The following is a 27,963-nucleotide window of genomic DNA, read 5'->3' as shown; positions in this document are numbered from 1 at the left end:
CTCCTACCGTTTAGGCATAATATGCCTGTACACAAGTGAAATATTGCATGATTAGCTAAAGAGGAGCAGGCCAAAACGCTTTGCGTATTAGTGGCTTTACGTATTGTATGTACTAGCTCTATCTATAAATCCAACATTATGTTTGTAACTCTGCATCTATGTATGTACGTTTCCTGAATTATATAATATTATTATTATTAGCAACATCACATGCCGCTTATAACACATTTTACCGCCATCTATTGACAAGATTTCTCACTAAAGGTGGCCTGCGTAGGCGTCTTGTAAACATCTAATAAACACTACCCAAGCTTCACATCTTGCGAGCTAAAAAATATTTATCATGCCATATCAACAAACTCAACAACAAATGCCATCCATTATATGTGATGGTCATCATTAAAGCGAGAGAGAGAGAGTAAGTATAGAGAGTGAGGTTGGTGGTGCAGAGGGCAGCTGCAGACCCGCGGGGCTGCTCAACAGCTCTGAGGTGGGGCTGCTGCAGGGTAGAGAGCCAATGGCTGTACTGTAATGCTGCTGCTTGATGCAAGATAACAGCCTTGAGTAAGCACGGTTGTCAGCTGACTACGTCGTCGGCTCACACAACCCAGGGTCTCAGATTCAATTCGCTAGTCTGACAGACGATTGACCACGTTTCTTTCCACCTGATGCCTCTGCTCACCTAGCAGCAATTACCTTGGAATTTGACTGTATTTTATGGGTTGTATAGTGGGGAAGGTTAGACCGCTACACCAATGCCAAAGATTTCACTAATTATGCATTGTTTTTACTGTTCTGTTTTTGGGGTTGAGTACAAATATTGTTAGGTTATCAGCTGTCGCGGTGGCACAACTCGCAGCAATTTTCCGAATAACATCAGTGAGCATTGAAAATAGCAATTCCCCAACCAAAGCCGTGGAATCATATGCCCGCCAAAGCCGTAAAGGCCAAAATGCTGCTGATTTTTAAAATATAGTTCAACAGAATCATCATGGACAAATGCTGGGATCTTCGACAAGCCGCTGGCCTCCATTCTTCGTCAAGGTCACTAGTGAGATTGGCCCTCAGGTAAATTCAAGTAAAAACTTGGCTTATCAGAACAAAACACTTCAGTTTATTTGTACTTTTGAATAATATATATATATATATGATATATATATATATAATATATAATATAATATAATAATAATATATATATATATATATATATATATATATATATATATATATATATATATATATATATATATATATATATATATATATATATATATAATATAATAATAATATATATATAATATAATAATAATATATATAATAATATATATAATAATAATATATAATTTATTTATTTGCCAAAATAAGTATTTTCTTAGCAAAAATGATACACATTTACTGTACATATGTTTGTTCTGACAAAGTTTCATGAAAGAGTAAGTTTTTAATATTTGAACATATATTTTTCAGTCACTGGTAATTACTGTTCAGGTCCTGAATATTTGCAACATTTTCAGATTATCCAAAAGGCCTTAAAATGCTTCTGCACTTCACCATTCAGATCTTGAATATTAAACAAAATCTCTTTTTGACCAGTTAACCCAGATTTTTGGATAAATGGTATTCTGGTGTACAGTATTTACATGAGCTGACTTTACATGTGATGGTGTAATTGCACACTTCATGAAAAGAATAAAATAACAAACTTCCAAACTAGAAAGATAGATCTTTGACTTCCTAATGAACGGAACCTAAAGAGTAATAGTTAACAAAGTAAAATCTGGATTATTCATAGTTAAAAGCTTAGTCCATCAGAGTGGACTAAGTACTTATAAGAAGCAAGTATTTGCTTCAAAACACACACACATCTGACACAAACACTATCACAAACTATGGTACAGTATAAATTGTTATCCACACTTCTGTGTTGATAAACGTTCCATTCACCTGGGCTGTAGGAGTCTTGAACTGTGGACCCCACGCGTGTGAGACCGAAGCTCTATCAACTGGGCTATGAGTAGTCTTAATATAGGATAGTTTCCAGTTTGGCAGCAGGATGCTGCTTCTGGAAACTTCCCTTTATTAAGACTACCCATATCCCAGTCGATAGAGCTTGAGCCTCGCATGTGTGGGGTCCACGATTCAAGACTCCTACAGTCCAGGTGAATGGTATGGTACAGTATTATTCTCTGTGGATGACACCAAGATATTCATAATGGGTCATAATGAAGGCATCTTGCTGGCTCCACTCTACTGGGTCACATCAGTTGCAGGAGGCCTATTTGGCCTACCAGAGATCAAAGCCAGACTGTAATCCCCATGGAGGCAGAGAACCTCTACCCTCACCAGGAAATTGTCCAGAAAATCAGTGAAGCTTTGTAGACAACTGCAAGGTTCATAGAAAACAAAGCATTAAAATGGCTAAATGACTTCACAAACGATTGAGACTAAATAATTTGTTCACTTGAAACTAGCTCAAACCTATTAGTACAGATAGCTGCCACCGGGCAGTGCAAAGCTCTAGCCCACAGTCAGCTAAAGCAGTTACTCCTCTCATTGAATTGGTTGATACTAATAGTGTGCTTCTCATGTCGCTCTTTCACAGCTGGTCCCACAGCTTCTCGGCTAAGTGCCAGCCATTCTTCAGTCCTTCTAAGGCCATTTGTATGGGTTTCCTTCCTGGCAATTTTGTGTCGACCTGGCAGTTTTACGTGGACCTGGCCATTCATAGACTTGTCCATGGGGTACAGGGGCCTGACAGCTGAGTGGACAGCACTTCGAATTCCTAGTCCTGAGGTTCCGGGTTAGATCCCAGGTGGAGGATTAAACAAATTGGCAGTTTCGTTCACCGTGATGCCCCTGTTACCTAGCAGTAAATAGATACCTGGGAGTTACAGCTGCTATGGGCTGCTTCCTGGGGGGTGTAACAAAAAGGAGGGGGACACTAAGCCCCGAAATCATCTGCAGATAACCTCAAGAAGATGGGTGCTCATCAAGCATTGCCCCTGTACTGACAGAGTTAAGTTCCTTCTCTGGTGTGTTTAGGAGTTTTCCCCTAAGAGGCCTGACAACTGGGATGAAGGACTTCCTGGGTGGTGCACGAGTCATAGACTCCTCTGCTTGTGTCCTAGGCTGACAGCATCATATTTGGTTATATGGGGTGTGCTAGGGCATATGTACATTTGCATATACAGCATGTTGAGGACACCCTTTGTAGCTGGGTTAGTATAGGCTGCTTTCGGTGTCTGTTCTTTCGGCAAGCATTCCTAGTACCTGGGTGTCCTGCTTGGCTAGTTACCTTTAAACCCCTGGTACTTTACCCGTGGGTGTTCTTATGGATCAACCCAACAAGTCTGCACTCATGTGAGTTTGAAGGGTGTTTATTGGTCCTGCTACTGGTCAGCAGTCATTCTCTCTGCCTCCGGCATGTTGCCTGTTAGGGCCATGATGCCTGTGTCCTGGGGTTGTGCATCATATGTTGTTAGCTTCAGGGAGCCACCAGGAGGCTCCATCCTGAAACCAAATGTTGAATGTAATGAAACACCTTCTGGAGGATTCCTGGTGGCTCCATGACACTCTACCACCCTTCAGTTTCTTCGGTTCATTATGGGTATGTTAATCAGGTCCAGAACTGACTTGGTGAGCCAGCTGGGAGCCTGGGTCAGGCCACCTGATGGTGGTAATCAGTACTAACAAGTATCAAGCTCGTTTAAGTGAATCCCTTGTTCCGTGTGAATTGTTTGCTGAGTTGTCAGCCTGTCCTCATAAACAATAGCCAAATTCCATTCGTGCACCCGCCAAACCCCCTGTTTATGAATGAAAAATGGTTTACACATGACTCGCAACTGATGATGTCCAAACACTTCCAGAACAAATGCTTCGCTGATGACTTGTTCAAACAACAATGCTGTAAATGCTTCACCCACGTACTACAAATACAAATAATTGCCAACAGAATCTAAACACCTAACCTAACCAATGCCTAAATATGCAGTGTGCTAATACAGTATATAACACTATTAATTTATATTTGAGAAAATTCCTATTTTGAATGAACAGCATGTTAAAATTGATGAATGCATCTTTGGGGATGACCACTGGATGGAATGGACTTGGTCTGAGTATGGGTTGGAGTTGTTTGGCAGTTTTGAGTCTTCATTTACAGACAACCCTCTAGTTGTCTGTAAAGCTGCACTGAATTTCTTGAAGGTCTTTTCCTGGTCGGGTTACAGATTTTCACCTGCTCCTTGCACCTCTTTTTAGGGGGCCAGGGTCTAGTGCTGGTCTTTGGTAGGCCAAAGAGAACTTCTGCAAATCATGTGACCTTTTAATGTGAAATAATCTTGGGAATATAAAACTTCAGGGAGCCACTGGGGCGCCTCCAGAAAGAGGTGTTTCATTACGTTTAACGCTGGGTTTTTCCTACTGTTATTGCAAATTTATGTAATACAGTACTTAAATTCAAGATGTGAAGCCATGTGTGTGAATATGCTTTTAAAACTGAAATACATACTGTAGTACTAAAACTGCATTTTACTAATACTGAGTAAACAAGACCAGCTACAAAAAAGTAAGTATTTTTAGTATTTTACAAAATAATTATCAATACAGCACAATTATTGTTCATTTATTATGTCTAAATATACAGCAAAAGTTTTCTATAATTTGCTATAAGATAGCTCCCAAATATAGTGGGGTGTAAAAAAAAAAAAAAAAAAAAAAAAATATATGGAAATCCATTGTACCATTCCAGATTTGGTTCAAAATTATATACAATAATCTGGATTTTAGAGGTTATATTGTAAATGTCACAAAGATCTAATCATCCAGTAATTTTTTAGGAAAACTCTTGGATATCAAGCCTATTCTTAATACAGTGTATATATACATTATTGTGTCTTGGTGGTTGCTTAGAACAACTAGATTCAATGTTTGCCTGTCTCATATTCAGACAGGTAGATCTTGACATGCTTAGGAATTTTTGCGTAATGTGTTCTATTAATTATATTTTATCAGGGTGTTTGCTCTACTTCCACAGATCATTAAAGTTTTGACTGCCCTGCTTTTCTTCCATTGTTTACTTGTAGAGTACTGTAATGTATTGGCAAAGGGGAAGACATCTACAGGCACAAACAACAGTTAGACTCCAATTTATAAACAAACTGGTGCAGGGAATGTAGATCACGTGCATGAGCTTGTGGGTATTTACTTGTATAACCCATACAGACTTCTGTTCTTTTTACTGGTCATTTCATGAGATATTTAGAACAAACATTTTTTCAATGAAGTTCCATATACTGTACAGTATTAGAAGAATTTCTGGGAGCCCCCCCCCCATTAGTATCTTCCAGAGCTATCCTGCCTGGCTAGCCCACATACTGCTCTTTGGAGTGGTAAAAGGCTCCATCAATTCATGAGGACGTACTGAAGACCAGGACCCAAATCTGACTCGATAAAGGCCAGGGAAGTTTGGGGATCAAAGGACTAAGAACGGTAGAGGGTATTAAAACTGACAATAGCATAGTAATCACTGATAGCACTGTACCTAAGTATGTAAATAATCATTATCTGGGTCGAACTACTGGTCTGCCACTTATGTGCACCAAAATGTGGCAGCACCGGTAACCAGGGTTTTTGTCACAGTAACCCTGCTCATTCTTGCACCTGATGCCCTGTTGACAAGATCTGTGCTGCTCCTTGGGCCTGACTTTTGCTTATACTGTACATGCATATAATGGCCTTATTTTGGACTTTGTGTGTACCTTTTAACACTTCATGGGTGTTTGGTGTATTTCCTGGTGTGCACCCCGATTTAGAGTTCATTATAGTTGCATGTGAAAAGTGATTTCTTCCCCAATTGCTGTTTGTGTTGCCCTTCCCCTCATCCAGGGTAAATTTCCCTGTGGAGATCCAGGACCCCCACTCTGGAGTCTCTTCTCAAGCAGTGTTTTTTAAGGTATTTGCTGCTGTGTTTCATTATGGTCTGTGTATGTTGAGTGTGTGGGAGGTATACTCTTCCCTTTCACCATATGTTCCAAGTTGGGGCTGAGGCATGTGTATTGTTAGACTAATAGTGCCTGGTTACCCTGCCTGGTTTGCATCAGTTGGTACTAGTAGCTTTCTCTGCAGATTTCTTCATGCGGGCGGGCATGGCTGTGTCATTTCTTCCAAGCCTGTGGCTGCCTTCTGTGGCTTTCTTGGGTATTTAGCATTTTTTTTATACCGGATAGACACACTGCAGATAATTTTTTCATTGGCAGCAGCATATCGAGCAGTGTCCATATTATGAGATACGGCTTTCCATGATCATTTAGTGTGGTCTGCCTCTGGCTCGGTGAGCTCCGTACTTTGAGCTCTCACTGTTTTTTAGAGAGGGGGAGACACTCATTATGCTTATGTATATTAAGTGTATCCTACCACCTCTGTGTGTGTGACTCCTTCGTTGGTTGTGGGAGGGGGTCGAGGGCAAGGGAGCTCCAGTGTTCTTGAGTTTCGGTGGGATAAACAAGACATTAGAGTTGGAGTGCATAAACGTGTATGAACATCTGCCAAACAGTCAAAAGCCCAACAAAGTTTCACAAACAAGGCAGAAATAGTGTTTTTTAAGGAAATAGTTTGGGAGCACGTAGTGACCAAAACAGACAGGCACCGGCAAGAGGAAGGACAAAACTGAAGATTAATTTTGATGGTTTTTGATGAGGAAAACATTTCCAGAAGGGGTTTTCACAACAGGTTGTGAAAATCCACCCAAAACTGTAAAAATTCATTAAACAAGAAGGGATATTTTAACAGAGATTGCCCAGTATTTCATAAAAAAAAACAAGCAAATAAAATCAAAAGAATGCAATTACGAATACAGAAACACCCATACATACCAGGGGGATTTTTTTAGTAAGAGAAAAAAAAAAGAATGGTGAGAGATGTCCAAACCCTTACCATCAACTCGGTCAAATGCTAGACAGGACACAGTGTGGCACCCCTACCAGAACCACAGCTATTAACACCAAGTAAAATACTCAACACTTCCACAAATACAATTACATCTTATTTGCCAACACACAAGGCATCAAAACACACAAAACAAAGTCTACTTTCTAACTGGTCTTCTAAATGAGGCAAATGCAATTTGCCTCATTTTGCAACTTTGCAACTTTGACTGAAACTGACACAAAGGACTATTATGACAATGAGATATGGATACCGGAATTCAATGTTTTCAGATGTGATAGAAAACATAGGCTACTGGGTGGGGTCAGTCTGTACATCAAAGTCATGCTCCTCTGCATAGAGCTGTTAAAAACCACATGATGGAAGTGGTGGAAGTGCTGATAACCAAAATAGAAATACTAAATGAGGTGATTGTTCTTGTATATAAATCACCTGATGTAAATCCTCAGCAGTTAAAAGACCAACTTAGAAAAATAGAACACCGCTTTGAAAATCTCACAGACCCTGCCCCAAACATCATCTTGTTTGGTGACGTCAACTTATGGCACCCAAAATGGAAAAATGTGGCAAATACAGTTACACCAGAGATAATCCCAAGAAGCAGTTTAACATTTTGTCACGGGCACGATGCAGTATTGCATCAAAAATTTATTAGACGAATGTGCAGAATGGCGCATCGGTGCGTCAAAGATTAAAAAAGTTCGGCCTGCTTTCGACTTGGCTGCGGGTGGGGCACGCTGCTGTTTTGGACATTACTTAATATGCATATACACCTGTAGGGAATTTTATTGCGAACACATTTATACCAAAATGAAAGACCTAGGACGAGAATTGAGGTGACCAAAGTGAAGAAGAGTAGAGTATACACATTTTATTGCTTTTGTGCGCTCACAGGTAACTCGCGGCCAATTTCTCGGTTTAGTGCTGGTAGTACGCCGGGCTTTTGGACTTTGTATGCATATACTCCTGTAGGGAATTTTACTGTGAACACATTGAAACCAAAATGAGATCTAGGGCGAGAATTCTGGTGACCAAAGTGAAAAGAGTATACACATTTTTTGCTGTTGGGCGCTAATGGGTAATGCGCTGCCAATTTCTCGGTTTGGCGCAGGTGATACGCTTTGTTTGTGAACTTTTATATGTATATATTCCTGTAGGGAATTCTATTGTGAATACATCGATATCAAAATGGAAAAACCTAGGACGAGAATTGACGTGACAAAATTGAAAAGAGTGAAAACCAAAATTGAAAACCGCACGCTCCTGTGGAATGGCCGACCCACCTAGGGGTGGTCTGGTGATCGCTCGCCCAAAGTGTGAAAGTGTTAAGTGAACAGTCACACAGTAACCTCTTGCAAATGTGTGACAGATTTGCCTTAAACTAGCAAATAGAAAACACAACTAGGAAAGAAAACACCTTGGATTTTATTTTTACAAACAATGATCAACTGATTAGGGACATAATGATTACAAATACATGATACTTAGATCACAACCTAATTGAAGTTCAGACATGCGTGGGCAATAGACCTGTGCAGCCAGTCTCAAATCGAAGAAGATGGTAATTCAGCAAATTCAGTTTCAATAACAGATTAACTGGAAACACACAAACCAAGCCCTTACAGAAATATGCTGGGAAAGACAAGTAGATAATGCAAACTTAAATGAGTGTCTTGAGAGGATAGGCACAGTAACACTAGAAATATGTGCAAGTCACATATTCTATGTGACTTGTTGACTATTTTTCTTTTTTTTTTTGCTGGTCAACTCTGTGGAGACTTGGATGCCCTGGCATCTGACTTCAAAGTTGCTGCCTTGGGTCCTATGGCTGAGGCAGTGGCGCTGGTGTCTAAAGTGCTAACGTCTCTCCTCTGGGAACTGGTAACTTGTCAGCAGGCAGTGCTGTCACTGGTTCAGGAATCTGCATGAACTTTAGCTCTGTCATTTGCCACACCCTTTTTCCTCTCCTGTTTTTAGAAGTCAAGGTTTTCCTGGGTGCCTGTGTGGGACCTGCTGTGTGGATCAAGTATTGAGCTGGGCTTTTGTGCAGTGTGGCTCTGTTTCATCTTCGGTGCCAGAGGCCCACAACCTCCTGGTTGGGGCAGGGGTTCAGTAGTCCCAGTATCTGGGACCACTTCCCATCTTCCATGATGTTTTGGAGGGTTGTGCATTTGGGTGGTGTGAAAAAGGGTGGCGTGACATGCTGACCGCTAGTGGCATAAGCAACAGACCAGTGGCTCACTTTTGTTAACTATTGTCTGTATAGTTAGGGGACCGCATTTCTCGTGGTTACAATACTGTTCTTTGTTTTGGTGCATTTTATGTTTTTGGGATTTTTTCTTGGGTATTGTAGTTGATCCTACATTCTCCTGACCTCCCTGGCTTATTTAGCTTGTGTGTAGATCCAGCACACCTAGTAGCAGTCACTGTAAATGGCCATGCTGATCAACTAGTAGTTAGCAGTGTCTATCAACAGTTCTTTTCTGGATTGAGTGTTCTCCAGTGACTCCCTAACACCTGCAATGACCTTGCAGGAACTGCTTGAAAAGTTCCCTGTGGCTCGGGTGCTGGGGGTGTTACCCCTGTGTGCCTGTGCATGTTCTTGTCCTATAAAAACAGCAGATCATTTATTAGGAAGCAGCCAAATGATTCTGCCCACAAAGATGCTTATCAAATTACTCAAAGCTTTAGTGTTTTTTTAAATTGGTACTGTACTTGAAATATATGCTGAAGAATTTAATATACAGATTTGTCCCTCACATGAGTGAAAACCCTTAATCTTTCTTGTACTGAAAAACGAGACTGTAAAAGGTAAAAAAGATTGCTTTGATTATTTCTAAATGAGATTGTGAAAGTGACTGGTATTTGTTTTTAAATCCTAAATTCCATACAGGATGCCAATTTGGAATTAAATTTTCTCATGACACATTTTTCTTTTTACAGTGTAAGTGTTGTCCAAGATCCAGTGACTTCAAGTTTGTTCTGGAATGGTGCTGAAGCACTTGAGCTGTATTATACAGAAACATAGTTTAAGCTGGAATACTGTGCCGCATGTATGAAGATGATTTAACATGTGCTATTACTAGTTATGTGTTAACACTTGAAAATAGCTCACAATAAGTGTCAAGTTAAAAAAAAAACTTGTTGAACTACCAAAATATTAGAAACTGTGGGGAAATATTTTGGCTTAAATACTGTAATTGGAATCCGTTTAAAGCAAAATGATAGCTAGTAATGAGTGTTGAAAAGAAAACTGCTTTAGGTACGGTTGCGAGTAGTGATGTTAATATCGGTTTTTATTAACGCCTACGCCATTGTATTGTTTAGTTAACATGTCAAGTACATTAATGAAAACTATTTGGAAAAACACACAAATTATTTAAGTGATCAGGGACTGGTGGGGATAAACATGGCTCGTACTGTATTCTGTATACTTGTATTTTCTTGTTAAGTTAATTGCCAGATATCTATGAAAATACTGATTAATTTAGAAGTGCTGATTATAAACTTCAAAATGGAACTATGAGGCAGACATTTCTGCTATGCAGAATTATCTGGAGAATTCAATGTGAACTTTTTTTGGTAGATTTTGTGTATCCAAGATAATGAATATCTGCATGTCAGTGTGAGTTGCTTTTGCAACTGTAATAATGCAAGTGTATGTGTCTTAGTGTTCAGATAATATTGTGATAATAAGCAACAGTGATTATGATTATGAGCTAGGAAACATACAAAAAATGCTGATGCATCAGGTTTAAAATGAAAGAAAATAGTTAATGGCTATAGGCTGCATAGATTTCCCAACTTAGTGAAATGACAGTAGTATTAAATCTAGAAACTTAGATAAATTTTATAATAATGGTAAGCTGTTGAATAGAAATTTTTATTTAAAACATGTAGTGTTAATTATTTATATTAATATATACATTAATTTAATAAACAAAAAACACAATATAAATGAAGGATGAAACCAGGTTAGGAAAAGAATGGTTACTCTCCAGAGGATAACTGGAAATAATTTATCCAAATTAGTGACAAGTGAGACATTAAGAAAGATGGAAAGTGCAACCCAGAACAAATTTAGGCATTATTAAGTTACACAATATAGTAATGATATTTCAGCCTAAACTTGTAACTATTGACTGTGTAGGTTGGATAGGAAGCACAAAGTTGAACTTTTTAAAATATAATACTGTAATTAACTTTTTAATACAATACATAGATAAAAGCTAAGCCATTTGCATTCAATAAATTTATTTTATCAATTTTTGGAAAAGTAATACTAAAATTGCATCAATTATGGAAGGTATAAAATGTATCACTGAACAGTGTGCTGATGAAAAAGATATTTCCAGTGAAGCAGTGAAGAGTAGTGGTGAAACAGAGTTCGCTACAGAAGTACCAACAGCATGCAGTGCAGAATCCCAAATCACTGGCAAAGTGGCAGATTGTAGCAACAAAAAAACTAATCCTGATGAACTAAACAGGGTTGAGAATGATGCTGCAGAAGAAACTGGTGCTTCTGAAATCAAATTTAATGAAGTAACGCACAGCTTTAATTTAACTGAAGATAATGATTGTAAACAAATTGTTGATGTGACAAAAGTTGATTTAGAAATAAAGGAAAGTCTAGATGGAATCATAAATGGAAAAAAATCCAAGATTCCTGAAACAGGAGGGGCTTTAACAACTGAAACAATATGTGTCGATGCTAGATGTGGTGAAGTTAAAAGCTGCTTGGAAGTGGGGGAGATAGTAAGCAATGAATCTTCTGATCTAAATGAAAGTTTAATGACATCTTCCTGTAAAACGTTGAAAAATGATAGGGCTGCTTGCAATATAAGTGTGGAAGTAGATGTACCAGAAATGGAGGTTTCTGGTATAAATGACAAGCCTCTAGATATAAACCACTTGGATTCTCACATGACTGAACCAGCAAAAAGGCAGGCAAGTCCAAAACTCAAGGAATCAAAAGAAGAAAAGAGTGAAGAAAGTGTAGAAAGGGATTCAAGAAGAAACCAAAAGTTTTCAATAAATGAAATGACAGATATTAAACGGAAAGAGTCTAGCAAAACAAGCACAAGTCGGTCAAAAAGTTTGGAAACCTTAAATGATACTAAAATTAGTCATGACACTGGGAAAGTAGATGAAGAACACGACTTGGGAAAAAATTTGAAAATACACAAACAAGAAAGAAGACGTTGTACCTCGCATTCCTCGAAAGAAACTGAATTAGAAAGTGACAATTCCTCTAGAAAATTATTAAAAAAAGGTAGAGAACATTCACAGAAATTCAGTGACAGTGTGCGATTGATACGTGAGCAGAGATACTCTAGAGACAGTGACAGAAATAACTTTGATTTCCAAAAGCATCACAGGAGAATTGATGGTTATGCTTCAAATTTCCCAAGTTGTTCTAGCTATTATGACGAGACTGACAGTTATTCAAGAGGCCATGAAGCTGCAAGTGAGAGATTATATAAGAGGCAGAGGAGTCACTCAGGAAGATCAAATATTAGAGAGGACATCAGTCACAGACATGAGAGAAGAGAAAGTTTTGAGTGGAATGAAAGTGAGAGCAATTCTTCTGGGAGATTTGAAGAAAGGGATAGTGACTCCTCCTATAAATATTATGGGAAAGTATTGCTGAAAGATGATGAAAAAAGCTATAGTTACTACAGAGATCATGAAAGGGAAAATTATTTGGATAGGGTTATTTCAGATCAACGGAAGTTCGCCAATACGTGTGTTTCGTTCTCGAGTGATTCCTTGTGTCAAAGGACTAATAGAATTCAGATGAATAACACTTATTTAGACTCGGAAAATTGGAACATTCAAGATTCTGAGAGAGTAGAACTACCACAGTGTAGCAGTGAAGGAAGAGGCATTGACTATAAGCGATCATATACTCCTGATTACGATTCACATGAAGATGGGTTTGCGAAGTACAGTAGTTCAAAGAAAAGGTGAGTACACATTTTTTATGAGTTTATTAATATTTTTTATATATTAGTGTTAATAAATTATTACTTGACCAAAGTGTAGTTTTGTTCTTAAACACTTAATTTGTGATTTTGGGTGAATTGAAATAATAATATTACAGTTCTGTATCTGGTAAAACATTCTCACTAATGTTTTCCAAATGGAACATAGTTCTGTAGCTTTAATCAGTTGGCCTTGGTCATCTATACTAGTGGAAGAGCTGGCTAATAGTTGTTGTTAAATCAATGTACCGTTTGCAATTTTTTTTATGTTGCAACGGGTATGTTTCAAGGATAGGGAATGGTTGGCCATGTGACTTGACTTGTGCCAAATTTTGCAACCACTATTTTGTTTTTACAGGTATTTATAGTGCTTAAGAGAAGTTTTATATTCTTGGCTAATTTTGTTTTGTCTTTAAATATTACTTGAGGTGTATCTTTTTAATCAATGAGCAGTCTCTTTTGTTGTTTATGGTTTTACCCTCAAAAAACAACTATCATCAAAAGCATCTTTTCCGGTTATATGAAGTGTACACAGTAGACGGGTGGAGGGATTAACACTTTAATGTTCCAACCTCTCAGCACCTGGCCACTGTATCTGTTCTGAGCATCTCAAGGTCCCTCACGGTGACACCTAAAATGTTCAGACTTTTTTACGTTCTCTTAGTGTTTTGTCGAGCTAAATATATAAATTTGATGTCAAAATATTAGCAAAGGAATTGTTTAGAGTACAGATGAACAGTAATTGGTGTATTGATAGATTATGCGTGACATTGCTGAATATGTGTAAGTTAATGAATTTTAACATTCCTCATATATTTCCATCATTCCTTATTAATTTTCAACGTAAAATATAAAAAAATGTGTGCATATAATCAGTTTATATCACTGTGAAAAGAAAACAAACATAATTTTCAAACTGTACTTTTCTGGCTGGAATTTTTGCAGAGCATAATGGAACTCCTTGTGGAAAACTTACCTGAGAATAATCACCTTTTGAGAAAGCACTAAAATGAACAAATGTAGATACTTTGAAGTGGGGCCTGGTTCTGTCCAGTTTAGAAAGGACTAAAGAGGTATTTATATTCTGTATTTAACTCGATCGAGTTACAGAAAGATTGACATCTCTGGGGTCGATGGACCAAAAATGTGGGTTCTTAACTCTAAAGGTGATCAATTGCTGGAAAATCCCCTGTTGCTAGTAACTGGATGTTTCTTACAATAAGATTTCATAAGTCACTCTACTGATTAAATTTAATCATTACAAGATATATCCATATGTGTGTGTAAATTTTTATTTAATTATCAAGAACATGCCACTTCAGTCAACAAAAAGTGCACAGATTATTAAAGGTGTACAGCATTGCTCATCATAAATTATTTTGATGTTATACATTATGAGTGACACAAGTTCTATCATGTTATATAAAGAGGAATTTATGGATCCATCTACAGTACTACCTGATATATATATAACAATGTCATGACTTACTTGATCTTTGTAGTAATGTCAGCTGTAGGTCAGGGCACTCAGTCTCATGAAGGAAATTTCAATGAAGTTATTTCCAGCCTCATCACACTTAAATTTGTAAGACTTGTCCACTTTATAGGACAGGTAGTGCCTGTACGGTATTGCAAGTTCTGCCCGAAATGCTATGCGTGTTAGTGGTTTTGCAAGAATGTAACACTCACCCTCTAATGTGTATACTTTCACAACCCAGTGTACCTTCTATTAAATAAATAAATAAGTTTGATAGAAGCAAGACATAAGATTGAGATTGCAGTGAGGTGGTGATATAGTTCCGATAGCTACCAAATTGGTGTTGGGATGTAGCAAAATTGTCACTTCACACCAGTCCAGCAATGTCACACAAACCCTTGGCAACAATAGCTGTACTGCATCTTCTTGTATTGTGTTTTTGTTAATTTCGGCGGGAACAAAATGGCAAGTGTGTCATGTCTTCCATTAGTAAAACGTCATGGGTGAAATGACAGTGGGGCGTCACGGCAGGCAGTGCACTGCTGGTGCAGGCCTGGTTAACTATTTGATTTATTCAATTCGTAATTTTTACAACAATTATAATTTCACTAGCACTCTGTTATCTTGATAATTGTTTTACTCTTGATTCTAGATGATTATGGTTGATAATCATAATTTGCTTATGATTGAATGATAATAGAAAATCACACAATTTGTTGATTTTGGTGCAATTTCTGATATACAGTAGTAATATTTTTTTTTAGTGTTGAAATTGATAGCCTGTGTTTTCAAAGATAGATATTTAATGATGACGTTCAGTGTATGATGAAATAATAACTGAAAGAAATTTATTGGTTGATGTACTTGATGAAATTATTTAAACTAATAATTATTGCCACCAACATGCACATAGTATTTCCCTTCTTGATCATTGTTGGATCATGTGGAAATGTGACTTTGGTCACATCCACCAATTCTAGGCCTATTGATGTAATGAATTATTTTTTTTACATTTAAGTGAAACGTTTTTCCGCAATACAGTACTCACAAGTAAAACAGTTATTGTCTTGAGTGATAGGTGGTTGGCTTAGGTGATCTGTGGATGGTCTCTTGATACTTTAGTAAGTCCCCCTGATAAATGCTACCAAAATCAAACTTCTAAAATGCTTCTAAACCAAAAAAAAAGTGATATTTTTGGAATTCCAAGAGGGAAGGCATATTTTAATGAAATAAGAATGTCTGACAAAGTATGGAAGACATTTTAGCATCATTGGAATTCTAAACTGTTAATGAGTGTGTCCGCATTAGATATGCAACTTGCTAACGCGTGGAATAGGATACTGTAGTTGGGTGTATGTTTATGGTTTCTCTGATTAATTTATAATATATATTTTTCTGTGGGGAGCCTCTTTGGCTCCCTGGAGCTATGGGCTAATGTGTGATACATTAAACCAGGGCATTAGTCTATCGAGTTTGACCTACCGGGGACCACGAGCCAGAACCTGGCCCTCTCAGAAAGGTTTCAGGGAGCAATGGCCCTGGAAACCCCCCCCTGTGGTTGGGGTTTTCCTTATCTGCCATTGACTGGGAGTTAGGCACCCAGAAAGGTAGGTATGAAAAAACAAACACCACATGGGAAGAAAAATACAAAGAAAAAACGAAAAAAGAGAGGCAAAACGCCCTCCAATCCCAAGGAAACAAGCAAACTATACTCCATTGCCACACCTCTCGTCCGCGCAGCCCTCCCCTCCCTGTGCCAGTTACCCAACACTCCCATTCATTAGCTAATGTGGTTCAGGGCAGACGTCTTCTCTGACCTCAATTTCCATAGGCAGTGTTTTGCCTTTGTGGTGACCTCTGCAGTCTTGTGTGTGGTGGCCAGGTGTCCTCATCAGTGCCGGGGCTGCATGTGCTTAGGGGCTTCCTTCCCTAGGTGCCCTTGTGTGTTAGGGTTCCCTTTCCTGGTGCATTCGGGAAACCATTTCCATAGGGGTTTTCGCTGCTTGGCATTTACCCCGCCCTTGGGGCCAATTGGGGTTTCATGGCCCTTGTTAGGCCTTTGGTAGGGAGTGGTATCATGCTGGTTGGGGCATCAAAGTGTTGTGCAGCCTGCCTACCTATGTGGTGGCCAGTTCCTGTTTCCTCTGGGGGAAATTTGTACTTTTGTCAGGTTTTTCTTTTGTTTTTGTTTTCTTGCCTGGTGTGGCTATAGTTCCACTTCTAATATTTTGGTGGCCCCCCTCTGTTAGGCTCCCGTGATTGTACGTGTCACAGAGGTTTCGTTGTTTTAATCTTTCCCCTTGTTAGCTTTGGGTCTTAATCGGTTAGCAACACCTTGTCCGGGCTTCCCGTAGCAGTCAGCCTACGGGCCCTGGAAAATCCTGTCTGGGCTCTGTGGTCTAATGGATGTGTCTTCCAAGTTCCAGCCCACCTCGTGCAGGTTCAAAGGTTGCTGTGTGCCCTTGTCTCAGGCTGACAGCCACCTTTTTTGCCTCCATCATGCTGCTTGTTGGGTCGTCAACAACTTTGACCCGGAGTCCACTTTGGTTATAGGGACCCAAGTCTGGGGGGCATTAGTCGCTTCGACTTTGGTTCAGTTCGCGCTCCCTGGTCCTTCCTCTGTTGTCCACCCTGCTCCTATCCCCCCTCCCCTGTTTCTGGCTCCCAAACATCTGAGGGTTTTGGAGTTGGGGTAGGGTTTAGTTGGCAATAATACTCGGGTAGCTTCAGGGGCTGCCCCATTCGGGTTGGGGATGGAGGCATTCAAACCAGTTCCTCCTACTGAGGCTTCTGGGTCCCACCAGTGGGGCTCCTTATTTTCAGTCTTTCTCCTGGTCTCTGCCTTTTCTTCACAGGGTAGAGGGTATGGAAGACTGCTCTGCCCCTGGGTCCCGACTTGGGGGATCCCGGGGCTGGGGAGGAGTCGACCTGGGGGCCTTGGGCCTCCTTTGATTCCACTTGGATATTAGTGCCCTGTTCACAGGGCTTGTTGTTGTAGGGGGGGGGGTTCTTTACCCCTTTCCTGTCTGAGTGTTATTTGGGGTCGGCTCCTCCCCAGGTTCAATTTCGGGCTCCCTTGGGTTCCTCATCCCAATCCTTCCGGAGGTGTTCTGCCCCTCTTATCTTCCCTACAGAGGTTCGGGATGCTCTTGCTGCGTACCTCCTGCGAGACCCGGATTCTGCAGATCGCTCCCGTCCGTTCCAAGACTGGTTCGATCTTCTCCTTGAGTCTTTGCGTTTGGTCTTTTTTACTTGCGTCTATAACCATCTGTATGGTGCTCAGGTGGTTTCTTTGATGGTGTCCCACCTGCGGGCTTATATCTCGGCGGCAGTATGAAATTTCCTGCCGGTCCTTCTGACTCATTTTGTCTCTTCATTGGTATCCTGTACTTCACTTTCTGTTAAGGTTGTTTTGTCATTTCTCTCGTGGTTGTTTCAGGACCATCACTTTGTACCAAATACTGTTGCCTCGTATCATACGGCGTTGGCAGAGCCACTGCAGCTAGCTTTTGGTATTGATATTACTTCTGCATCGTTTCACAAGCTGTCCTGGGTGTTGTTTCACCCCTGGCCTGCTCATGCGCTACCTGAACCGTCCTGGTCTTTGGACAGTTTTCTTATCTCTCTTCTTCTTGGTTTGTAGCGGCCCCTTCGGTTCCGGACTGTTTCTCTAAGGCTTTCTTCCTGTTGGCATTGGCCTTTGGAAGGTCAGCTTGGGGAGCTTCATGCTCTCCTCCAGCTCAGGGGTTTCTGCTCTTTTGGTTCTGGTGATAATTTTGTTCATTTGCAGCCGTCTCCTTCTTTTCTGGCAAAGAATGAGTCTGCTGCTTTCTGGAGGGTTCCTTGGGTTGTTGATACTTGGTTGGTTTGGCCAAGGGTGCATCATGTGTTGTGTCCAGTTGCTCTCTCCGCCGTCGTTTGTGCACCACAATTTCTGTGTCCGGGGACGCGCTTTGGGTTGACCCCATTTCCCTTCTTCCCTGTTCCAGGGTTCGAGTCTCTCAGGTCACCTGCAGGGTTATTCGGTCTAGGTAGCCTGTTTTCTATCCTTGTGCCCATGATATTCATAAGTTTGCTGCGCTTGCTGCCGTCTTCAGTAACATGTCTTGGGCTGATGTTTGAGCACGGGGTTTTTGGCGGTTGAACAGGGTCCTGGCTGCACGCTACCTGATAAATGTTCCTGGGCTTAGTCAGGCCTGTTTTGCTTTGGTCGGCGGTTGCAGCCAGTTGTCTCGACTTCGCTTTGAGTAGCAAGTGCCAACTGCCTCCTGGAGAAAGTCCCTCTTTTTTTCGTCTTTTGGTTTGTAGCTCCAGGGAGCCGAAGTGGCTCCCCCCAGAAAACAAGTGTTGAATGTAATGAAACGCCATTTTCTGGGTGAGACCCGGAGGCTCCCCGGCAACCCCCCCCCCCTCCCTCCTTCCCCCGATTTTTTTGCATGTTTTGACATCCAGCCTCGAACTGGGGTGTGGATAGCCGGCGTGAGGGGTCTGGGGCTCACCCTTTCCCCTCCTAGGGTGGGGGGAGCTGCGCAGACAAGCGACACAGTATGTGTGACATCATGCTCGTTTGCTTGTTTTCATTTGGGTTTTGAATGAAACCAGAATAGGGGTTTGTTTTAGAACGCTTACCTGTCTGGGTGCCTGGCCCGGTCGATGACAGACATAGAATGCTCCAAATCATATGTACATTTCTATAGGCCATTGCTTCTCATGCCTCTCTGAGGGGGGCTCGTGCCTCTCGTAGGGGGACTCGTGCCTCTCTGAGGGGGGCCAGGTTCTGGCTCGTGGTCCCTGGTAGGCCTATGAAATCCATTCACACTGACTGATGACAAAGTCAAATAATATCCATATCAGTCTGGATAGCTCCGTGGAGCCGAAGGGTCTCGCCCAGAAAATGGCGTTTCATTACATTCAATGCTGGTTTTTTAGCCCAAAGATAGTTTTCTCTGATGCATCACTGGTATTATGCACCAGAAATTAGGCTTGAATGAAATAAAATTACCTTTTCTTTATGGCCTCAGTAGTTCCCCATTCCTGTTTCTCTTTCCCGTGGGGATCGGGTCGTTTTAGAGATGGCATGAGAATAAGGCAAGCAGGCAGGTTGACTTCTTTGGGTAACCTGAGGTGCCATCTGTTGGTGGGCATTGATACAGTTCTACCATATGGGTTATTGACTATTGGAAATTACCATTTCCCTTTGTTTTGCTTCACCTATACTTTCTGGGCAGTTTTACTTGGTTTCTAGATTGAACTTGGTGTCCCCATGCTCCCCCTCTTTTTTTTTTTTAAGCTTGTCAATTTCTTATTCTGGTGCTTGGTAGGCTGGCACATGTCCTTTGGCAATTTTGTGGACTTGTCTGTAGTACCAGAACCAAAACATCATAAAGCTACTGAGGCATCCCAGACAAGGGCTTTTGATTTCATTCAATTTTTGAATTTTGCTTCCAAAATATACAATACAGACTAAGGTATAGAGAAAAAAAAAACAGGAAAAAGGTGTAATGATACTAATTAAAACTGTTTACAGTGTTGAAGTGGTTGCTTGAGTTATAGCAGCACTGTTCAAATGAGTGGAGAGGTTGTAAATCATGCCAGACTTTGGATGTTACTTGCAGTTCAGTTTGAATTGGTAAATAAATGATTTTGAGTCGACTGGTTGATCTTGTTTATCCTAGAAACACTAACACGGGAGAGTAAAAAGGAGTATTGTACTCTTTCCCTATTAATGGTTCATTCCATTGGTTACACTTGCTCGTCATAGCCATTCTGAATCATCATCATCTTAGCAGCCTGCTGCCCATAATCCAATGCATTTTCCATTTAATCTTCCACATTTTCTTTTCAATAAGAATAATGTACAGAGTTGATGAGGGATACTTCATAGAAAGTGAAAATAGATTTTTTAAGGGGAGGTTCTCAAGACCAGTAGATGATTACATTACTATACTTGAACACAGTTTCTTAAATTAAAGGTGTTACTGTATTAATGGCTATGCATTCCAGGGCTGCTAAAAATGTAAATACAAAATATTGTTCATCATAAAATTCTGATGGGAGGAGGAATGGTGGGGAGTGTAAATTAAAAGTTAGATTAACTGTACATACAGTATATTAAATTTTATCAATAAATTTTTGGGGTTATTTAGTGTTTGTACACATTACATTATATGTACAGTACAGTATATGAGGAGTTAGTCCTTACTGATAATATATTTTCATGACATTTTACTACAGTATACTAATTTGTTTTGATAATGATGAAAAGATAGAATGGCTACAACTATCCAGAGTAAATTAGTTGAGAATGCAATGGATTAAGGGATAGTTCTCATGGCCAGAAGAGGAATTTATACTGACATCATGACAAGTAGTTAGGTATATGTGTATCTTTGAGCATGCATGCCCATTGAGAATCTATACAGTACATGTATATGAAGAATGTGATACATGATTTAAAATGATTGCATATGAAAGGTGTACAGTATATAATTTATTTACTACAAAAGGTCTCATTCTCCTGCCTAATAACAGCTCCATAACATACCCTGTTATGAGAGGTAAGAGTTGAGAGCCCACAAACGTTTTTGGCACCAGGCCCATAATTCTCAAATCTGGACCTGTTGATTATATGAGGTATAAGACGAGACAAATCACATTTAGATAAGGCTAAGACTTTGGCAAGCAACAAGGTGGATGAGTTATGGACACAGCATTTCCTTGGCTTTTGGAACGTTAACATGTAGATACAGTATCCAGATTTTATGCATCTTAACTTGGTCTTATTTCATAAAATGTAATCATGTGAATTAGGTTGGTTGGTGTGTTGGTGTACTAGAATATAAAAGTATACACGGTACCTGTATACTTAACACACTTGACACATAACCACTAAATCAATATAGTTTTTTTTACACTGTTTACATTCTTTAATGAAACCTGAGAATTTATTTATCAAATTTTTAATTCACATATAGTGGCATATACTTTTGAACTTGCTTAAGTATCTTGTATTTATTCAAGACTTGCACTAGATATTATACTGTATTCTGGTGTATCAGTCACACCATAGCTGAAATTCAGTTTATAGTATTGATTTTAAGCATTAACATTTCTGCTGAGAAACTTCACTTAAATTCTGTAACATTTACAGATTGCGACATTCAGGACACAATCACAAGTTGAGAAAATCAAGTAGGCAGTATGATTCTGAGGAGGCAAGCAGAAGCAGACATGACGCATCATATTCCAAGTCTCATTCTGCAAGTAGTAGGTAAGTAGTACAATCCAGTTTAAAGTATCAAGAATTGGTAATGAAAACAGATTGTGTAATTAAAAAATAAAGATAATAAAATTGTATCTCATGTCTAAAGCCACTGTTAAGTTTTACTTCATTTAAAGCATAAACCATGTTTTATTTTGACTTTTTATTGAGTACAGACTGTATTTATTGAGACTACTTGGATGAACTTTCTCCAACAGCAATGCATTTCCCTCCTATCCTTGTTTTTAAGTATTGCTCAGTATAATACACACGGCATAATTTTATCAATATTTATTATTTTTGCAACTTCATATCTAATTTGTTTCTTAATTTCTAGATACAGTAGTAGCTAATGCTGCTGCAATTGAGCATAACCACTAAATCAACCAATCCATGCTATTTTATGAGGAAGAAATACAATGTTATTAATGAAAAAATTTTTGGACTAAGGGCATCCACCCTTAGCCCAAGTTCTCGTGGTGGATGCCTTTCGGGTGGACTGATCGAGGTGGGGATTCCTGTACCTTTTTCCATGATCCAGCTCTTGCTCCAGGTCCTGGCAAAATTGGAGTCATATAGGGGGAGGGTGATCCGTCTGGCTCCCTGGTGGCCAGCTCAGCCTTCATTTCAGGCTCTGCTTGTTCAGTGTCTGAACCCGGCCATTTCCTTGTGACTCTTCCTCTTTCAGAAGATCAGTCCGGTGGCATACCATGCTGGTTCTGCCTTTTCCTCCGATTTTCGCGTCTGGAGTTTTCGATGTGTGTTTATTGTTATGTCTATAGTGATCAGATAGATGGTTTGTTGTCCCACCTGAGGTCCTCCTCTCGACGACAGTATGAAGTCTCCTGGCATGCTTTTCACAATTTCCTTTCCCTTCGATGTTCCTCTTTGGTGTCCGTTTAAGTTGTTCTGTCTTTCCTGGCTTTTTCTGGATCAGCATCTTATGCCAAATACTGTCACCTCGTATTGTGACACTGACGAAGCCGCTTTAGCTTGCGTTCAGGGTCAACATTTCCTTAGCCAGATTTTGTAAGCTTTCTCGGGCACTGTTTCACCTCCACCCTGCTCACCTAAGCATGCCTAGTTTTTGGAACATGTCCTTTTCTCCCGTTCTCCTGCTTGTTTTATTGTGTCCTCTTCGGTTTGTGATTGTTTTCATAAGGTTCAGTGCTCACTTCCGGTTGTCTTGTGGGTGAGCTAAATGCTCTCCTTCAGCACTGGGGTTTTTGTTATTTTGACCCTGAGGGTTGTTTTGCTTCTATACAACCGGCTCCTCCATTTCTGGCGAAGAATGTGTTGCTTGGCTTCCAGAGGGGGTTCTATGGTGGTAGATGCTTGGTTAGTTTGGCCAGGGAGTGCATCATGTGCTTTGTCTAATATCAACTCTGTAATTACCTAAGTGTAATTATCTAAGTGTAGTTACAGGATGAGAGCTATGCTTGTGGTGTCCCATCTTCCCAGCACTCTTTGTCATTGTGCTACATTTGTGCTACTACCTTTGTGTCACCACTCCTGCTTTGGTGAACTTGTTGTGGGTTGATCCAATTTCCCTGGTCTCGTTCCAGGTCTCATGTTTCTCGGGTCATCTGCAGTGTTCTTAAGTGTAGCCAGCCTGTAGTCTACCCTCATGCCCATGATGCTCGGAAGTTTGCCACTCTCTTGGTTGTTTTTGCCAATGTGTCTTGTGCCAATATTCAGGTGTGGAGGTTTTGACAGTAGAACAGGGTCCTGGCAACAAGGTATCTTGTCAGTGTTCCTTCTCCTCATTGGCCTTGGGTCGTGTGTGTAGTGGCCCGTAGTTTCTTCTTCATTGTGATACCTGTGGTGCTCCCTGTTCGCTGGTTAGTCCTCTTGTTTTCCTTCTCCATGGGTAGGTAGCTTCAGGGAGTCACAAGGAGCTTCCCCCAGAAAACCAGTGTTGAATGAAATGTAACGCCAAATTTTTGGGCGAGTCCCGGTGGCTCCCTAACACTCCCTTTCCAAGGAAGTCAGGGTGGTTTTTACCGGAGGATGACCCAGTCTGCCTCCCTCTTCTTCTTAAATGAAAGGAGCGGGAAGTGAGGGGGCAAACAAGCTCATGCTAGTTTCATGAATTTTCAATTGTTTGTTTACATTGTTAGGGGGAGTTCTTGTAACAATTGAGGTATAAGTATTTTTTTGTATAACAAGCAGTAGTATGCTTTGTTTTGCTGACTTTATGGGTGCGTCCCGGGTGGTGGCGGATGTGATTTAAAGTCACTGACAATTTCATTATAGTGCCACTGCTCTCTGCACCTCTTTAGAGGCGACCAAGTTCTGGCTTGTGGTCCTTAGTAGGCCTAAAAGAACTTGTCTGGTGGCATTTAGTAGTTTGGCACTGTGTGAATTTCAGGGAGCCACCAGAGCTCACCAGAAATTGGAGCATTTCATTACATTCGATGCTGGTTTTTGTAACTATTTGTTCTATGGTTGTTTTTTTAATATGTATATTTTTTCAGAAGTGGTCATGCAAGAAAAATTGAACAGGGGAGTGATCCCACAGCTATTTACAACTGCAGCAATAAGGAGATTAGAGAGCAGTGCAAGAAGGTAAAGGATCGAGCTGTTCGTCGTGCTCTTCTCTCTCTACATGAAGCTCATTACCGAGAGTGTATACTGTATCTCCGACAACCAGATGCCCATCCAGACTATAGCAAAGAATATAGAATATTTTCTCAACTGAAAGTTAATGATATCCTTGATTTAGGAGGAGATCCATGTGCTTTTGACTATCATTTTGAGTGGAAAAGGTACTGGCCATATCGGATGAATGAACTTCTCAAAGAAAGTTGGGAAATTAAGAAGAATAAGTGCTTACAAATTTTATTCCAAAAGAATAGTCAAACCAGTTCTGAATCATCTACAGATTTGTCGTCATATACATCATCATCATCATCTTCACCGCCACCATCATCAGATGATGACTATGATTCAGCTAATCATATTACAGAAGATACATCACGTAAAAACTTTAAAAAGAAAATATCAAGATATTCAAAAGCTAAAAATACATCAGTGGCAGACAATGAGAGGAAGTGTGAAGATTTGAAACCTGTTCAAGAATTTGAAGAAGATATTGGAGATTTAACTTTGGAGTTGAATCTTAAAAGATTTCGAAGAAGTGAAGACAGTAGAGAGACTACGAAAGAAGGTAATTCTTCTGTCACATGTGGCCTAGAAAACCAAACATCTTGTTCTAAAAATTTATATGGTCAGAGTATCCAGGAACCTGTATCTGTCCAGATTCTTGGTGTACTGAAACTGTTAAATTATATGAAAGAAAGATTTGGTGAATTAGAGAGACCTCTTACTACACTTTATCTAAAAGCAGTTACCCTGAAAGAGAATAAATTAGACTTAAATCAAATTCTTGAGGTGAGAGAGAATGTTTCCTTGTTTAGAAAGTTGGGCAACAAGCTTGAACAAATATTAGCAGATGCTAATCTCAGTTCTACCCAAAAGGTTATCTTTCAGGAGATTTATGATCGTTTCAGCCGCATGTTGCTTAATGTAAAAAGTAGTTCTCCATGTATGGGGTTAGATATGTCTAGAATAGCAGAGCTCACCATAGGCCAAGATGTGAGCAAGTCTCTCACCCTCATAAAGAATGCTCTTATTGATCATGGATATCCAGATGTTCCAAAAGAAAAACTAGTGAGTATTTATTTGCATGCAAAAAATATTCTTGAAAAGGGTGAATACAGTGGGTCAAAATCTGAAAAACTACTTTTGCCAGAGAATGATACTTGTGGTGATTTTACTCTCAATAAAGGTAAGTCAAGTGTAACTTGTATAGAGCCATCACAGTTATACCAGTCAGAGCATCAGCAGCAAAGTCTAGTTGTCCCTGTATCACTTCAAAGATTTTTGCCATCTTTAAATCCAGACAGTGTCAAAAACTCTGAAGCACAAACTCAAAAGCCAATGTTGCTACTAACACCCCCACCATCTAGTAGTGGAAAGAACACATTTCCAGAATTGTCGAAAGATGCTGCAATCGGAGAAAAACCTCCACCAATTGAACTTGGAAATGAGCCATCAGTAAAGAAGGACCAGCCCTTGGAACTGGAACAATTATCTCCAACAATATGCTTGGCTATACCAACTTCAAGACAATTGTCAGCAAAACCACATAATCATGCAGCCTTAAAAATTGCTTCAATTTCCGATTGTACTTCTAATGAATCGGATTCAAAGTCAAGTCAAAGTATAATAAAGGATTGTCTCTCATCATTCTCACCGCCAAGTAAAGATAAAAATCCTGTTTCACTAGAAGATTATATTAATGTAGATTTTAAATGTCCAGACTATCTTTTACCTAAAGAGCCTGATACAAAATTGAGCGAGTGTCATACTGATTCTGGGTTATCAGGCGAGTTAGATAAAATAGCAAATACAGAAAATATGCCTAATAAAAAACCAGCATTATTACCCAAGAACCCTATTAGAATTCAAATACCCAAGAAGCCTATTAGAATTAAAATTCCACAATTATCTAAGCAAAAGAGTTTTTCATCATCCTTCAGTCCCATAAATGACGACCAAGAACTCTTGTAGTGTGCACTGTTCTCTGATTATTAGCAGGTAAAGTACTAGGCCAGATGAAAATTACAGTATAATAATAGTTAAATCATATATTCAAATGCAGTAAATCATAAAATTAAGGGAATTTGGGGTTTTAAAGTTATGGCTTTATTCTGTAGTAAAGCATGTGTATTGAGTACATTGTTGGCATACTTGATAAATATTGATTTCACTAAAGTGATCCAATAGAAATTAACTTTGTGTGATCAACTTGTATCAAAAGGTGATCAATAAAATACTGTATGTGCATTAAGTATGCCACATGGGCTGCCACTGTAAATCATTTTGTTGACTACAAGAATGTAAAGTTCAGTACTGTATATGCACATGAATTTATGTAAGGGAAACAATAATGTTGAGATGCAGTACCATAATCAATATATTTTGGAAAGTGGTATTTGCTATTAAAATTGGGACTGTTGCAAAATATAATAGAGTAGTGTATATATTACAATAGCATATTCTTGTTATTTTTACCCTTGATATTTATTTCCTGTTATCAACACTGTACTGTACTTGATGCATTATAACTCGTAGGGTATGCAAATAAAATGTAGGCGAGATGATTTATGTATATGTTCTAGAATAGATCCATTCTATTAACACCAAACAAGGTTATCTATTTTTGTACCATAAAATAAGAAAATATTTGTGTTTTGCTACACAGTATAAAATTATAGTGTATGTAAAGTTATTGGATATACAGTACTGGTACGTTAATTGGAAGTAAAAAAAAAATTAAACCAGCGTTAAATGTAATAAAATGCCAATTTCTGGGTGAGCCCAGGAAGTTCCCTGAAGCTATTACACTGGTTCAGTGCCGTACTTCTATCAGTCGTGGCATTCTTATTGGCTTTCCAGAGACACGAGCCAGGTCCTGACCCCCCCTCGGATAGGGGCAGAAAGTGGTGGCACTATGAAAGCCTTACATTTAAAGTTATTTATGTCTGCCACCACCAGGGAAAGCACCCAAAAAATCATCGAAATAAAACAGACCACTGCATGGTTAGAAATGACTGCAGCCTCAGTGTTGCGAAAAGAAGAACCCCCCTCAACAATGTACACATACTGTAAAAAATTTGTGACACTCGCACGCTCTAAAACGCACCACCTACCTCCTGTCATTTGGGATGAGGAAGGGAGGCAGGCTGGGTCAGCCGACTACCTCGTCTGTCAGTTCTTATGGTGATGGAAACACCCTGTTGCTGTGGGGTAGGAGGGTGTCAGGGAGTCTCTGGGATTCACCCAGAAATTGGCATTTCATTACAGTACATTCATTGCTGGTTTTCTGGGGAGGGGGGTTTAGCCACTTGAAGCTACCTGAAGCTATCTACCCATGCAGAAAGAAAAAAGGGCACACACTACGGAGGAAAAACACTGCAGATAACAAGACAGAAGGAGACCAACAGCCGTGAACTACGATACAAAGCCAAAGAAGACCAAGAACACCCACAGGATGCCCAGCTGCTGGGACCCTGTGCAACCCTCAAGGCATCCACATGGCACGAAGAGAACTAAAGCCCTGGCACCAAAGGTGCCCAAGAAGCACCAAGCAATCAGCACCCAGAGAAAATAAAAGAACACTTGCTGAAACAAGCTAGGAACGAAGGGGCCACTGGAAATGGAGTGGACGATTGAAAAGAAAGAACCCAATCAAGGAGCAGGCCGGAGGTGAAACAATGTGCAAGAAAGCA

General features: G+C 39.8%; 1 protein-coding gene across 3 annotated transcripts; it reads left to right on the top strand.

Moving 5' to 3' along the window:
* Positions 1-276: 276 nt before the first annotated feature.
* LOC123765507 (uro-adherence factor A) lies at positions 277-27,637 on the top strand. 3 transcript variants are annotated; one of them, XM_045754134.2, is made up of 4 exons: positions 277-418; positions 9,889-12,911; positions 21,557-21,676; positions 24,145-27,637. In XM_045754134.2, the coding sequence occupies exons 2-4, from the start codon at positions 11,245-11,247 to the stop codon at positions 26,240-26,242; spliced, it is 3,885 nt and encodes a 1,294-aa protein (XP_045610090.2). In that variant the 5' UTR covers positions 277-418; positions 9,889-11,244; the 3' UTR covers positions 26,243-27,637. The 3 variants fall into 3 exon arrangements, with proteins under 3 accessions (XP_045610090.2, XP_069190023.1, XP_069190022.1); XM_069333922.1 differs by lacking the exon at positions 277-418 and adding an exon at positions 434-564; XM_069333921.1 differs by lacking the exon at positions 277-418 and adding an exon at positions 576-1,068.
* The last annotated feature ends 326 nt before the right edge of the window (positions 27,638-27,963 follow it).

The sequence above is a fragment of the Procambarus clarkii genome, chromosome 30, assembly GCF_040958095.1.
Source record: "Procambarus clarkii isolate CNS0578487 chromosome 30, FALCON_Pclarkii_2.0, whole genome shotgun sequence".
In the NCBI taxonomy this organism is placed as follows: domain Eukaryota; kingdom Metazoa; phylum Arthropoda; class Malacostraca; order Decapoda; family Cambaridae; genus Procambarus; species Procambarus clarkii.
The sequence above is the reverse complement of the archived record's forward strand: the minus strand, read 5'-3'. Positions and strand labels throughout refer to the sequence as shown.